At 41.7% G+C, this 14,769-nt stretch overlaps 1 protein-coding gene across 6 annotated transcripts in view; it reads right to left on the bottom strand.

Moving 5' to 3' along the window:
- Ube2q2 (ubiquitin conjugating enzyme E2 Q2) overlaps positions 1–14,769 on the bottom strand; it is a 59,308-nt gene that overhangs the window by 2,801 nt on the left and 41,738 nt on the right. For all 6 annotated transcript variants that reach the window (NM_001398878.1, XM_087562751.1, XM_087562752.1 and 3 more), the window contains 3 exon segments: positions 1,049–1,115; positions 13,257–13,352; positions 13,710–13,758. In NM_001398878.1, the coding sequence (NP_001385807.1) occupies positions 1,049–1,115; positions 13,257–13,352; positions 13,710–13,758 (212 nt within the window).

Here is a 14,769-nt window from a genome sequence, read left to right as displayed (position 1 = left end):
CAGTACTTATCCTAAGGTACCTACCCTTCTACTCTGTATGAAAGAGTATTAGTTTCCCTTCCACTACTACAATGAATTCCTTATTCAGGGCACTTAGTTACAAAGTGCTCTGCATAGGCACTATTCTTTTTCTTTACGTTTTCTAAGAGACACTTTCCCAACTTCAGGTGAACAAACTAGGGATGAAAGAAACCAGAGGCTGGCAAACGGCTCAGTGGGTAAAGGTACTCGCCACCAAGCCAGACAACCTGAGTCTGACTCTCAGCACCCACATGTGCAGTGGCAAACACATACACACAGAAACAAATTTCTCTTCTAAAGAAATCTGAGGACTCCTTCAAAGCCATATTTCTAGGGAGTGACATAAATGACACTTGGCAAATAGGTCTTAGGTGAGGCAGGCCTATGATCCCAGCTACTCGGAAGACTGAACCACAAGGACTCCAAGTTCAGGCCTTGCCTGAACTACAGAGTGATCTCAAAGCCAGCCTGGGACACTCAGTGAGATCTTGTCTTAAAAAGTAAAACAAACAAAAAGAAAAAAGAAAAAAAAGGAAGAGAAAGTCAAGAACCAGTGCAAGGCAGATGATGCACACACACAGTGTGTGATTTTGCCTGGTAGGGTTCTAGGTTTGACCCTGTGGTAGGAAATGAACCGAGTAGGAATCTGAAGATGTTTCAGAAGCAGATGGTCCTGATCAGGTTACATTAGCTCTGCTACAGTGAGAGCTCTATATAGAGTTGCTAACACAATTTCTTTACTTACAGAGTATATTTCAAGTGAGCAAAGGAATTTATCTATTAACCTAAATTCTTGGCAGTGACTCAAAGGTGCTCAAGTCAAGGAATTCAGGGCATCAGCTTTTGATAGAAGCAGTATTAAGATTTGTTCCAAGATTATGAATATAGAAAATGTTTTCCCCTCACTGTAATTAACAGTATTTGATAAAAAAAATTAGGACAAAAACACAAAAAAGAACAAAGAAAACATCAACATGTTATATATAACTTCATAAATATTAATAAGTACTTAGTGAATTAAACATACCATTTTTCTCATGTATCTGTACAATGGAATTATAGGATTGCTGGGCTCGTGCTAGATTATACTGATTCTGAAAAAGAAATACACATTTAAGTCAAAGCTGCAGACAGATGAAAAGCATAGTACATTTCTGGATGCGTAACTACTGTGCTTAAAAGAACATTTTCATTCTCAGGCAAACTGTGTTACTTCCATACCTGCTATCACTTTACAAGACTAACAATACCACAACTGTACTCAGTAAAACCCCACAAGCTTCAGGGTTGTTGTTTTAAAGTTTTCCTACCACTGGTCAAGCAGGAGGGTTTACAGTCCTAGTGTGTCTCTCCACACTGTCTGATCAAGGCGAAGGAAACACATTTGGATGAGTAAAGCCCCAACTCTTCCTTCTAACTTAATCCAAAAGGACAGTCTATGAGATAATGTTTTCAGAAAAAAAAGCTAAGCTTTAGGCACTGTGCATGTAAATACGTGTAAATTTTTGATATTTATAAATACTAAGAACAGACATGATTGCCACCCAGACACCTCTTTTTGGCTAAAATAAGGAATGTTCTCTAAGAAGCCAAGTTCAGACTGAATTTTGTCTTAAAAGTTCAAATGGGCTACATCTTAACTTCAAATACCAGACACGTTCTCCAAAACAGGTCACCCCACCTACAGCAACACACCACTTGTTGTATAACAAATCAAGTGCACAGGAAACACAATGTAGAGACAGTCTCCCAACAACCAGTCCCCGCCTGTCCCTGCTTCTCTCTCCTGTAGTTAGCTACATTCACTAGTTGCTCAGGTGCTTGACATGGGCTGCAAGGCCGTCCATGCATCTGCAAGCACTTCCGAGGCGTTTCCCAGGAGCCTTCAGCTCTGTGTAAAGCCACATCCTCCTTGTAGTTTCAACCTGCTTGCTGGTCTACTACACAGTCCAGCCGGGCCGGTTTCCATGCATTTGTGAGCTATTATCTTTATTTCTGTGAACAGAGCAGCTGTACCAGACCCTATTTTCTCCCCCCCCTCCACCCCCCGGAGCTGGGGACCGAACCCAGGGCCTTGCGCTTGCTAGGCAAACGCTCTACTACTGAGACAAATCCCCAACTCCCCCTATTTTCTATAGAGTAATCTCATGCCCTGCCATAAGTCATCTATGACAATCTAAGGTAATTATCTCAAAGATGATTTGAAAATACTTCCATGGGCTGGAGAGATGGTTCTGTGGTTAAAAAGCACTGACTGCTCTTCTAGAGCACCAAGCCTCGATTCCTAGCACCCACACAGTGGGTAACAATTGCAGTTCCACGAATCTGATACTCTTGCCTGGCCTCTAAGGGCAGCAAACATGTATGCAGTCCACAGACAAATAAGAAATGCAGGCAAAACATCAATACACACTAATTTATTTTCCATAAAAAGAAAAATAAAGGAGAAATAGACTAAACCTAACAAAATCCATATGGCATGCGCTGAGATCAGGAAACACTGAGCCCACTCTCCTAAGCAGAGCCCCTCAGTGTGGACAGTCGCCACAGCTGATGACTGGCCTCCAGGTTAGGACTGCAGACTTCTTCTCACATCTTGGCTATTTCTCCTTCTGACTCACCTCTAACAGTGAGTTGGATTCTGATCTATTGTTACTGGTTTTATTTTGTACTTTAGCATACAAAGAACTAGCTCTCAACATTCTTTAACAAGGTGTGCATAGTGGACTCTCCTCTCCCTCACGGTCCCTACCCTTGTCCCTTCCCGGCCTCCAGACTCTCTTTCAGTCCCAGGGGTCATGGGTCCTTTCTTCTCCTACGGTTGCTGAGCCCCCTCAGTGTCTGAGAGCATTGTCGCTACCATCTCAGACACTGCAGAATTTTATCTTCTAATTCCTACTTGACCAACGGGCTATATAAGTCTGAATGTCCACAGCACATTGTATATTTCTGGAACATTAACTTACTGTAAGTTTTACTTAGCTGGGATACGGTCTGTCTTCCTTTTAGTTTTCAGTATTATGGGTTGTCTTCACTCCAACAACTTTAAACTTTTTTTTCAAGAATTTTACTATTGCCATTACAGTTCAAAATTATTTTTTAATTTTACATGTTCTTTTTACTATAACTTAGAAATGCACTTAAATTTCGAAGTTGACATATAATCTAATTCATCTTCATTATTATTTTCTAACTTAATTATATTGAATTATATAGTTTTGGAAGGTAGCACTGTTGTTATGTTATCTGCCTTGCTTTATAAAACAATCTGCTGTGAACTTTAGTTTCTTATGTATGTCTGAGAAAGACTCAAGGCCATCTCACGCCTGAACAGAGCTCAGCTGGTTTAGCCAGCAGACAACGTGTGCAGCCCTTTCTTTGTTGGTACATTGATCTGGTTTTCCCTGTGCTTTTATTAGGGGTTTTCTCTTCAATTTAAGCTATTCTGTATGTTCTATTAAGATGTTCAGACCCCTCAACTCCACTCCCGGTCTTATTAATTAATCAGTTTCAAGGTTCCGTTTTTTAAATGTTTTTTTTTCCTTTGGCTTTTTGAGATAGGGTCTCATTTAGGCCACTGTGGCCTTGAACCCACTATGTAGCCAAACATTACCTTGAACTTGTGATCCTCTTGCCTCCACCTTCTCTGAGCGCTGGGGTTAAAAGCATATGACCATTTCCCTAGCTATTTTCTTCCTTTGACATTTCATACAACTACTTTATTCATTTCAAATAACTGCAGTTTCCAGTTTGTTGTTTGTGTCTGAGGTGCTGGGGTTGAACAGCACTAAGTAGGCACCCTACTACTCAGCTACAACCACAGCCCTTACCCCTATCCTGTGATCTGATATTTCAAGAACCAGTCCGTGGGGACATGTATGTAACATTCATGTGAATTCTGTGCCTGGGTGGCCTAGTTGTGTTCTTTAACTGAATCCCCATTTGTTTGATTTTAATCTTTGGGAAGTCTACAAGCCTCAATTAGAAACACCTTTCTCTAGAGTATGAGTCCACTTCTGGTGAGAGCTGAGGTGAGAGCTGAGAATGGGATCAGAACAGGCCCTGTGGACAATCACGCTTCTGTATTTGGCACCACAACTCACTTATGGATACAGGGGCTTAGTTACCCCCGCACACTGGAAACGATGAAAAACTCACTCCTGGGCTTATGACCGTCATGAAGGGTTCTGCAGTAAGCGGCAGCAACAGAAGGCTCCTATTCTGGTTGCAGAGACAAGGTCAGCACTGCCCCAAGGCTGTGTTTCCAGGCTTCCCTACCATTGACCGAAGGTCCCTCTGTAACATGCAAGTCTGTATACAGCCCAGCTCAGTATAGACTCGCCATGTAGCCCAGATGGCCTCAAATGTGCAAACGTCCTGCCTTAGCCTTCCACCAGTGCTGGGACTACCTTCTACAGACAGGCCCATACTCTGAAAGGATGGGTTAATCCTCAAGCTAACGCTATAGACTTCATTTCCTAGTAATTGAACAGGAAACAGTCTGCCTCACCTTCTAACTCCATGGCTTGTTCTCACTCCTTCTGGCTAAACATTGTCAGGGAGTAGGGATGGGGCTGAGAGCAAGAATGTCCTTTCCTCTCTCTACAGGCTCTTGCCTGGACAGAGCTACCAAGGTCTCAGCCCCATTACAACCTGGCCTCAATCATGTCTACTGAGAAGAACTCAGATTTCTAGCATACCTATCAGTTAATTCAGCTTTTTAAAAGGCAAGCACATCCAATTACTTTGAACCAACAACTAACAATATAATTAGAATATCGCTTGGCTGACCTGCCTGGTGAATTCAGGACACACAGAGGCAAAATTCCTCTAGGACCGGGCACTTCCGGTATTTGGGGGGGTGGGGGGGAGTCCCAAACCAGCGGATCCCTGCCCGCAGCAGTTCTCTGCTCCCAAACCCCGTGGGAGAGAGACCTCACCGCCTGGTCAGGTGGGCACTCCTGAGGCTGCAGAGCGGAAGAGACTACCAACACTGCCCACCCCTGCTCACATCCCTGGCCCAAGAGGAAACTGTATACGGCCTCTGGGTCCCCGTAGAGGAGGGCCCAGGAGCAGCAGATCCGCTGCGTCTGAGACACCACCAGAACCTGAAGGGACCGACCGGATAAACAGTTCTCTGCACCCAAATCCCGAGGGAGGGAGAGCTAAACCTTTAGAGAGGCAGACACGCCTGGGAAACCAGAAGAGACTGCACTCTGCACGCATCTCTGACGCCAGAGGAAAACACCAAACGCCATCTGGAACCTGGTGCACGGAAGCTCCCGGAAAGGGCGGCTCAGATCTTCCTGGCTGCTGCCACCGTGGAGAGCTCGTAGGCAGCACCCCACGAGCAAACTTGAGCCTCGGAACCACAGGTAAGACCAACTTTTCTGCTGCAAGTGACCTGCCTGGTGAACTCAAGACACATGCCCACAGGAACAGCTGAAGACCTGTAGAGAGGAAAAACTACACGCCCGAAAGCAGAACATTCTGTCCCCATAACTGGCTGAAAGAAAACAGGAAAACAGGTCTACAGCACTCCTGACACACAGGCTTATAGGACAGTGTAGCCACTGTCAGAAATAGCAGAACAAAGTAACACTAGAGATAATCTGATGGCGAGAGGCAAGCGCAGGAACCCAAGCAACAGAAACCAAGACTACATGGCATCATCGGAGCCCAATTCTCCCACCAAAGCAAACACGGAATATCCAAACACACCAGAAAAGCAAGATCTAGTTTCAAAATCATATTTGATCATGATGCTGGAGGACTTCAAGAAAGACGGGAAGAACTCCCTTAGAGAACAAGTAGAAGCCTACAGAGAGGAATCGCAAAAATCCCTGAAAGAATTCCAGGAAAACATAAAGAAACAAGTAGAAGCCCATAGAGAGGAGTCACAAAAATCCCTGAAAGAATTCCAGGAAAACACAATCAAACAGTTGAAGGAATTAAAAATGGAAATAGAAGCAATCAAGAAAGAACACATGAAAACAACCCTGGATATAGAAAGCCAAAAGAAGAGACAAGGAGCTGTAGATACGAGCTTCACCAACAGAATACAAGAGATGGAAGAGAGAATCTCAGGAGCAGAAGATTCCATAGAAATCATTGACTCAACTGTCAAAGATAATGTAAAGCGGAAAAAGCTACTGGTCCAAAACATACAGGAAATCCAGGACTCAATGAGAAGATCAAACCTAAGGATAATAGGTATAGAAGAGAGTGAAGACTCCCAGCTCAAAGGACCAGTAAATATCTTCAACAAAATCATAGAAGAAAACTTCCCTTACCTAAAAAAAGAGATACCCATAGGCATACAAGAAGCCTACAGAACTCCAAATAGATTGGACCAGAAAAGAAACACCTCCCGTCACATAATAGTCAAAACACCAAATGCACAAAATAAAGAAAGAATATTAAAAGCAGTAAGGGAAAAAGGTCAAGTAACATATAAAGGCAGACCTATCAGAATTACCCCAGACTTTTCGCCAGAAACTATGAAAGCCAGAAGATCCTGGACAGATGTCATACAGACCCTAAGAGAACACAAATGCCAGCCCAGGTTACTGTATCCTGCAAAACTCTCAATTAACATAGATGGAGAAACCAAGATATTCCATGACAAAAGCAAATTTACACAATATCTTTCTACAAATCCAGCACTACAAAGGATAATAAATGGTAAAGCCCAACATAAGGAGGCAAGCTATACCCTAGAAGAAGGAAGAAACGAATCGTCTTGGGAACAAAACAAAGAGAAGAAAAGCACACAAACATAACCTCATACCCAAATATGAATATAACAGGAAGCAATAATCACTATTCCTTAATATCTCTCAACATCAATGGCCTCAACTCCCCAATAAAAAGACATAGATTAACAAACTGGATACGCAACGAGGACCCTGCATTCTGCTTCCTACAGGAAACACACCTCAGAGTGAAAGACAGACACTACCTCAGAGTGAAAGGCTGGAAAACAACTTTCCAAGCAAATGGTCGGAAGAAGCAAGCTGGAGTAGCCATTCTAATATCAAATAAAATCAATTTTCAACTAAAAGTCATCAAAAAAGATAAGGAAGGACACTTCATATTCATCAAAGGAAAAATCCACCAAGATGAACTCTCAATCCTAAGTATCTATGCCCCAAATACAAGGGCACCTACATACGTAAAAGAAACCTTACTAAAGCTCAAAACACACATTGCACCTCACACAATAATAGTAGGAGATTTCAACACCCCACTCTCATCAATGGACAGATCATGGAAACAGAAATTAAACAGAGATGTAGACAGACTAAGAGAAGTCATGAGCCAAATGGACTTAACAGATATTTATAGAACATTCTATCCTAAAGCAAAAGGATATAACTTCTTCTCAGCTCCTCATGGTACTTTCTCCAAAATTGACCATATAATTGGTCAAAAACAGGCCTCAAAAGGTACAGAAAGATAGAAATAATCCCATGCGTGCTATCAGACCACCACGGCCTAAAACTGGTCTTCAATAATAATAAGGGAAGAATGCCCACATATACGTGGAAATTGAACAATGCTCTACTCAATGATAACCTGGTCAAGGAAGAAATAAAGAAATTAAAGACTTTTTAGAATTTAATGAAAATGAAGGTACAACATACCCAAACTTATGGGACACAATGAAAGCTATGCTAAGAGGAAAACTCATAGCGCTGAGTGCCTGCAGAAAGAAACAGGAAAGAGCATATGTCAGCAGCTTGACAGCACACCTAAAAGCTCTAGAACAAAAAGAAGCAAATACACCCAGGAGGAGTAGAAGGCAGGAAATAATCAAACTCAGAGCTGAAATCAACCAAGTAGAAACAAAAAGGACCATAGAAAGAATCAACAGAACCAAAAGTTGGTTCTTTGAGAAAATCAACAAAATAGATAAACCCTTTGCCAGACTAACGAGAGGACACAGAGAGTGTGTCCAAATTAACAAAATCAGAAATGAAAAGGGAGACATAACTACAGATTCAGAGGAAATTCAAAAAATCATCAAATCTTACTATAAAAGCCTATATTCAACAAAACTTGAAAATCTGCAGGAAATGGACAATTTCCTAGACAGATACCAGGTACCGAAGTTAAATCAGGAACAGATAAACCAGTTAAACAACCCCATAACTCCTAAGGCAATAGAAGCAGTCATTAAAGGTCTCCCAACCAAAAAGAGCCCAGGTCCAGACGGGTTTAGTGCAGAATTCTATCAAACCTTCATAGAAGACCTCATACCAATATTATCCAAACTATTCCACAAAATTGAAACAGATGGAGCACTACCGAATTCCTTCTATGAAGCCACAATTACTCTTATACCTAAACCACACAAAGACCCAACAAAGAAAGAGAACTTCAGACCAATTTCCCTTATGAATATCGACGCAAAAATACTCAATAAAATTCTGGCAAACTGAATCCAAGAGCACATCAAAACAATCATCCACCATGATCAAGTAGGCTTCATCCTAGGCATGCAGGGATGGTTTAATATACGGAAAACCATCAACGTGATCCATTATATAAACAAACTGAAAGATAAAAACCACATGATCATTTCATTAGATGCTGAGAAAGCATTTGACAAAATTCAACACCCCTTCATGATAAAAGTCCTGGAAAGAATAGGAATTCAAGGCCCATACCTAAACATAGTAAAAGCCATATACAGCAAACCAGTTGCTAACATTAAACTAAATGGAGAGAAACTTGAAGCAATCCCACTAAAATCAGGGACTAGACAAGGCTGCCCACTCTCTCCCTACTTATTCAATATAGTTCTTGAAGTTCTAGCCAGAGCAATCAGACAACAAAAGGAGGTCAAGGGGATACAGATCGGAAAAGAAGTCAAAATATCACTATTTGCAGATGATATGATAGTATATTTAAGTGATCTCAAAAGTTCCACCAGAGAACTACTAAAGCTGATAAACAACTTCAGCAAAGTGGCTGGGTATAAAATTAACTCAAATAAATCAGTAGCCTTCCTCTACACAAAAGAGAAACAAGCCGAGAAAGAAATTAGAGAAACGACACCCTTCATAATAGACCCAAATAATATAAAGTACCTCGGTGTGACTTTAACCAAGCAAGTAAAAGATCTGTACAATAAGAACTTCAAGACACTGAAGAAGGAAATTGAAGAAGACCTCAGAAGATGGAAAGATCTACCATGCTCATGGATTGGCAGGATTAATATAGTAAAAATGGCCATTTTACCAAAAGCGATCTACAGATTCAATGCAATCACCATCAAAATACCAATCCAATTCCTCAAAGAGTTAGACAGAACAATTTGCAAATTCATCTGGAATAACAAAATACCCAGGATAGCTAAAACTATCCTCAACAATAAAAGGACTTCAGGGGGAATCACTATCCCTGAACTCAAGCAGTATTACAGGGCCTCAGACCCCTCTAGAGTAGGAGCTAGAGGCATTTGTGAGCTGGCTGCCAGACTCTCCATAAGCATAGCAACTGTTCTTACAAGCTGAGCCATCTGCCCAGCTCTCTATCTTCCTTTTCGGTTACATTCATTTTATGTGTGTGCATGTGGGGGAACAAGGGAGAGACATGCACCATTATATGATTGTGAAGGTCAGGATGACCTTGGAAATTGGTTCTTCTACTGTGACTGAGTGCAGGTCTTCTTTCTGACTTGGTGCCAAATGTGTTTACCCACTGAGCCATCTCACCGTCCAGCTTCCTTTCTTTTCTTTTCTTTTTTTTTTTTTTTCTTTTTTGATTGTTTAGGGGTTTAGTGTTTTTGAGGCAGGGTCTCACTACATAGCCCAGGCTACCCCAACTGCTCAAACTTTAGGCATGAATCACCATGGCAGACTTTTATAGTATTTTTTTTTAAGTTAATGATTAGATTATTCCCTGAAGAGTTCAGAATTCAGGAATTCTACTACATCGTAAGAAAGTTTCCACTTTCTTAGCTCACAATATTTTTTCTTTTTTTTTTTTCTTTTTTTTCTTTCCGGAGCTGGGGACCGAACCCAGGGCCTTGCGCTCGCTAGGCAAGCGCTCTACCGCTGAGCTAAATCCCCAACCCCCTATTTTTTCTTTTATTAGATATATTTTTATTTACATTTTAAATGTTATCCCCTTTCCCAGTTTCCTGTCCATAAACCCCCTATCCCACCCCCTTTCCCCTGCTTCTATGAGAGCACTCCCTTACCCAACCCTCCCTTCCTCCCACCTCCCCGCCCTGACATTCTCCTACACTGGGGCATTGAGCCATGACAGGACCAAGGTCTCTCCTCCCATTGATGCCCAGCAAGGCCATCCTCTGCTACATGGGCAGGTGGAGCCATGGGTTCATCCCTGTGTACTTTTCGGTTGGTTGTTTAGCCCCTGAGAGCTCTGGGAGCTCTGGTTGGTTGATACTGTTGTTGTTCTTATGGGGTTGCTCCTTCAGCTCCTTCAGTCCTTTCTCTAACAACTCTGACCTTCTACTGTACCAACCACATAAAGTCACTTCTGTCAACCATGAACAAAAAGCCAGCACAGAGGATGATGGTCTCAAAAGATTCTATACGCTATGTCATCACGGCCATCTTAGTAGGTATGTGTTATTATTTATATAACACAGTTGCAGGAGAGCTCCACATTTAAGCAGTGGGTGAATAGAGTCAATATACAAAAGTTCGCAGCAGCCTGACTTAGCATCTTAGGTATGATGGATGTTGCTGCTTCTTGCCAAGAGAAATACACATCACCAAAAAAAAAAAAAAAAAAAAAAAAAAAGAAACAAAACAAATACGGGTGGCACTAGAATTTCAAAACAATAGAGAACTTAAACTTCTCTGTCCTACTCTATTTGATACACAGTTCTCAGGAGAAGAAAGTCTGCACAGTGTGCAGGTAAATTTCAATTACCTAAAAGGAAAGAAAAAAATTACTGTTCTGCACCCTTTTAATTTTCTTTTAAAATGAAAAACAAGTAAATTTTTAAAAAATTATGGGCTGGAGAGATGGCTCAGTGGTTAAGAGAACAGACTGCTCTTCCAGAGGTCCTGAGTTCAAATCCCAGCAACCACATGGTGTCTCACAACCATCTGTAATGCCCTCTTCTGGTGTGTCTGAAGACAGTGACAGTGCACTCATATACATTAAATAAATAAATAAATCTTTAAAAAAATTATTAAAATTTAACATCAAATCCTCTATATAAATAGATGCCAGGAAGAAAGCATTGAAGAACACCTCAATGCCTTATTTCTAGGTATTCAAAATTACAAATTATCTTTTCAAGTTTTTGTGATGTTATTTACTTTAGGAACTTTGCATGAGCAACTATCTATTTTATCATTAAAAAGTTTTTAGACTATACTACATAACCATTTTATTGACACATTAAGATAAAACCATAGGTTCACATATACTGTTAAGAAATGTTGTTCTGGCCCATTGGTGACTGCTCAGGCCTTTAGTCCCAGCACTCAGGAAGCAGGGGCAAATGGATTCCAGTTGAGTTCTAAGCCAGCTTGGTCTATATGAGTTCCAGAAGAGCCAGGGCTACACACAAAGAAACCCTGTCTTCAAAAACAAGCAAATGAATGAAAGAAAAGAAAGAAAGAGAGAGAAAGAAAGGAAGGATGGAAGGTAGGTAATAGGTAGGTAGGTAGGTGGGTGGGTGGGTGGGTAGGTAGGTAGGTAGGAAGGAAGGAAGATACTAGGTAGGTAGGTGGGTAGGTAGGTAGGTGGGTAGGTAAGTGGGTAGATAGGTAGGTAGGTAGGTAGGAAGGTAGTAGGTAGGTAGGTAGGTGGGTAGGTAGGTGGGTAGGTAGGTAGGTGGGTAGGTAGGTAGGTGGGTAGGTAGGTGGGTAGGAAGGTAGTAGGTAGGTGGGTAGGTAGGTGGGTAGGTGGGTAGGTAGGTGGGTAGGTAGGTGGGTAGGTAGGTGGGTAGGTGGGTGGGTAGGTGGGTAGGTAGGTGGGTAGGTAGGTGGGTAGGTAGGTGGGTAGGTAGGTAGGTAGGTAGGTGGGTAGGTGGGTAGGTAGGTGGGTGGGTGGGTGGGTGGGTGGGTGGGTGGGTAGGTGGGTGGGTGGGTGGGTAGGTAGGTGGGTAGGTGGGTAGGTAGGTAGGTAGGGAGGTGGGTAGGTAGGTGGGTAGGTAGGTGGGTAGGTAGGTTTGATAGGAATTGCTGACCACAGGTGAGCTGCTTACCTTCTAGATTTTAGACAATGGCATTTTGTTCCATGTAAACAAACAGCTGTTAAAAGCAACATTATCATCCCAAATAATGATCTTTTAAACTTTTCTTTTTCTGTGGATTAACATTCTAAAACAATCTGAAGTACAGTATAAATATAAATCTTACTACCTGGATAAACAATGCAAACTTACAAAGAACTTTAGGGGAAACATTCACTATGCAAAAAGCATTAGAACAAGGTTGATTTCCATCACAAAAGTTCTTTTCAAAACAATCACAAATACCTACGAATGCCTACAATCTCACCTAGGAGGATCGTCCTAGTATACTCAGCACACATCTCAGTGAGTAGGTGCGCAGACTATGCCTGCTGACTAAAACCTTTGTCTTGACCCCATGACCTTAAGAGTTATACAACAGAACATCTCTCTTAGGTTATGAAAAGGATGAAAAGGTTAATGATGTAGATTAGAATAGAGTCCAGCATGTACACACGGGCTGAAAATTAATGATGCTAACATGGTCCCAGTTTAGAGAAACCTCAAGGTCCCCCAGGATTTAACGTAGCGTGTTCTATTTAGCAACAATGAGCTCAAACACTAAACACGTCTGTGACCATCCAAGACAGTGCAGTTAAGGAGCTGTAATGAGTATCTTCTCTTACACATCTGTGTTTTCTACCTACACCTTTCTAAAACAAGAAAACCAAATAAAAAATGAAATAAATAGTCTCAAAATAACTACGACAGGGGTGGGGGCTGGAAAAGGGCTCCACAGTTAAGAGTGCTTTTTCTTGAAGAGGACCTGAGTTCAATTCCAATAATCCACACAGTGACTCACAGCTGCCCTTAGCTATAGTTCATCCAATGGCCTCTTCTTACCTCAGAGGGCACCAGGCACACATATGGTGCAGACACATACACGTAGGAAAAACACTCGTACACATAAAAATAAATTTTAAAAATAGAATCAAGACAGGAAGACACCTCCAACATAAGGCATGCCAGCCTGAGCACCCCAGTATGTCTGTGGAGTTTAGTCAAGTACCTTATTTGCTCCAAACTGTACCCGAGCTTTGCCTTTCACTAAGGTGGCATTGATCTGCATGATGACAGATTCTATTGAGTAGGCACTGCTCCAGCCCTGCAGGAAGAAAAAGGTGCATCTAAAACTCAGCGATCTTCACAATTCCCATCCAGAAAAGCCTAATGAAATGGCACAGAGAAGGAGCTAACAGTAGCAATCAATGCTTACAAATCCATAGTGACAGGAAAAACAGTGGGCCACTTCTAGATTCTCACTAACAACCCGTGTTCTAAATGTCAGCGAGTGGGTTATAATTTCAGATCAACACCACTCTCAATGGTTGTTCCAGCATGGAAACACTTTACCTTACACTTGTTTCAGAAGTAGGTGCTACTACATTTAAGAGCTCTCCTCTTAACATCCAGCTTATGTACAGAAATAGTCCACTAAAGCTGAGAATTGTACAGAAGTTACCTGTTTTGTGAGAAGTTCCATACACAGTGCTCCTCCGCCCAACACGTACCTTTAAAAAAGGAAAGCAAGCATAGAGAATCTTCCTTAACTTCTGAATCATTACTAAGACAGTATTCACACAAAAGTAGAAGACAGCATCCAGAAATAGAAACTGTTGTTAGAGACAGAAGACTGGCCAATTTCAAATGTTTACAGTCCTTACTCTTAATACCATTGACTTGTCAAACAAGTTGAACAGAATTCTAATAAACTTTTCTGATATCAAAAACTAAAACCTTCGCTCCATACATCCCAGAAAACAGGAGCAAAACAATCTGTTTTCTTAGTGGACACTCATGTTCTTCAGTCTCTGGAGTTTTCTCTGCACCCTGTTGCAATGCTGACAACTCTGCTGACAGGGTTACAGACAGCTGTACAGTCTGAGTCTTCAGTGTTTTGTTGAGACGGCACAGTAGAGCCCACACACGCCCTACCATGCCTCCATTTCTATACCTTCATACAAAATTTAAGTTGTCTTCTAATTCTGAGATTGTTGGTTTTGATCAGCTAGTAGTTTTTCTTCTTTTAGTAGCTGAGCTATGAAAGAAGCCACTTTGGTTCTCCTTTACTAGGCTTCCCTACCTCACTCCTCTTTTCATCAGGTCTTCTGTCACTTAACCCCATGGCGATGGGAGCTCAGCTATAGTCTTTAGATCGGACCCATCGCTCTAGGTGCTTCTCCTCTCTTTTGTGTGTGGTTGGGGTGTGTGTGTTACACACACTATGGAGGTTAGGCCTAACTCCAGCTATCCCCATACTGTTTAAGATAGGGTCTCTCAATGAACCTCTCACCAATTCCAGCCAGCTTCAAGGATTCTTCTCCTTTCCCTGTCCTCCCTCTCCCCACAAGTGCTTGGGTTACAGGAATAAGCCATCATATCCAGACTGTATGTGGGCTCTAGTATCTCAACTCAGGTCCTAATTTCTCATCAAACATTTTACCAACTAAGCCATCTCTTCTGTTCCTAGGAAATTATTTCCTTTTTCCTATATACCAGTTAATGACAGACAAATCCAATAT

Source organism: Rattus norvegicus, chromosome 8, assembly GCF_021556685.1.
Source record: "Rattus norvegicus strain SHRSP/BbbUtx chromosome 8, alternate assembly SHRSP_T2T, whole genome shotgun sequence".
In the NCBI taxonomy this organism is placed as follows: domain Eukaryota; kingdom Metazoa; phylum Chordata; class Mammalia; order Rodentia; family Muridae; genus Rattus; species Rattus norvegicus.
This window is presented reverse-complemented; position numbering and strand designations above follow the sequence as displayed.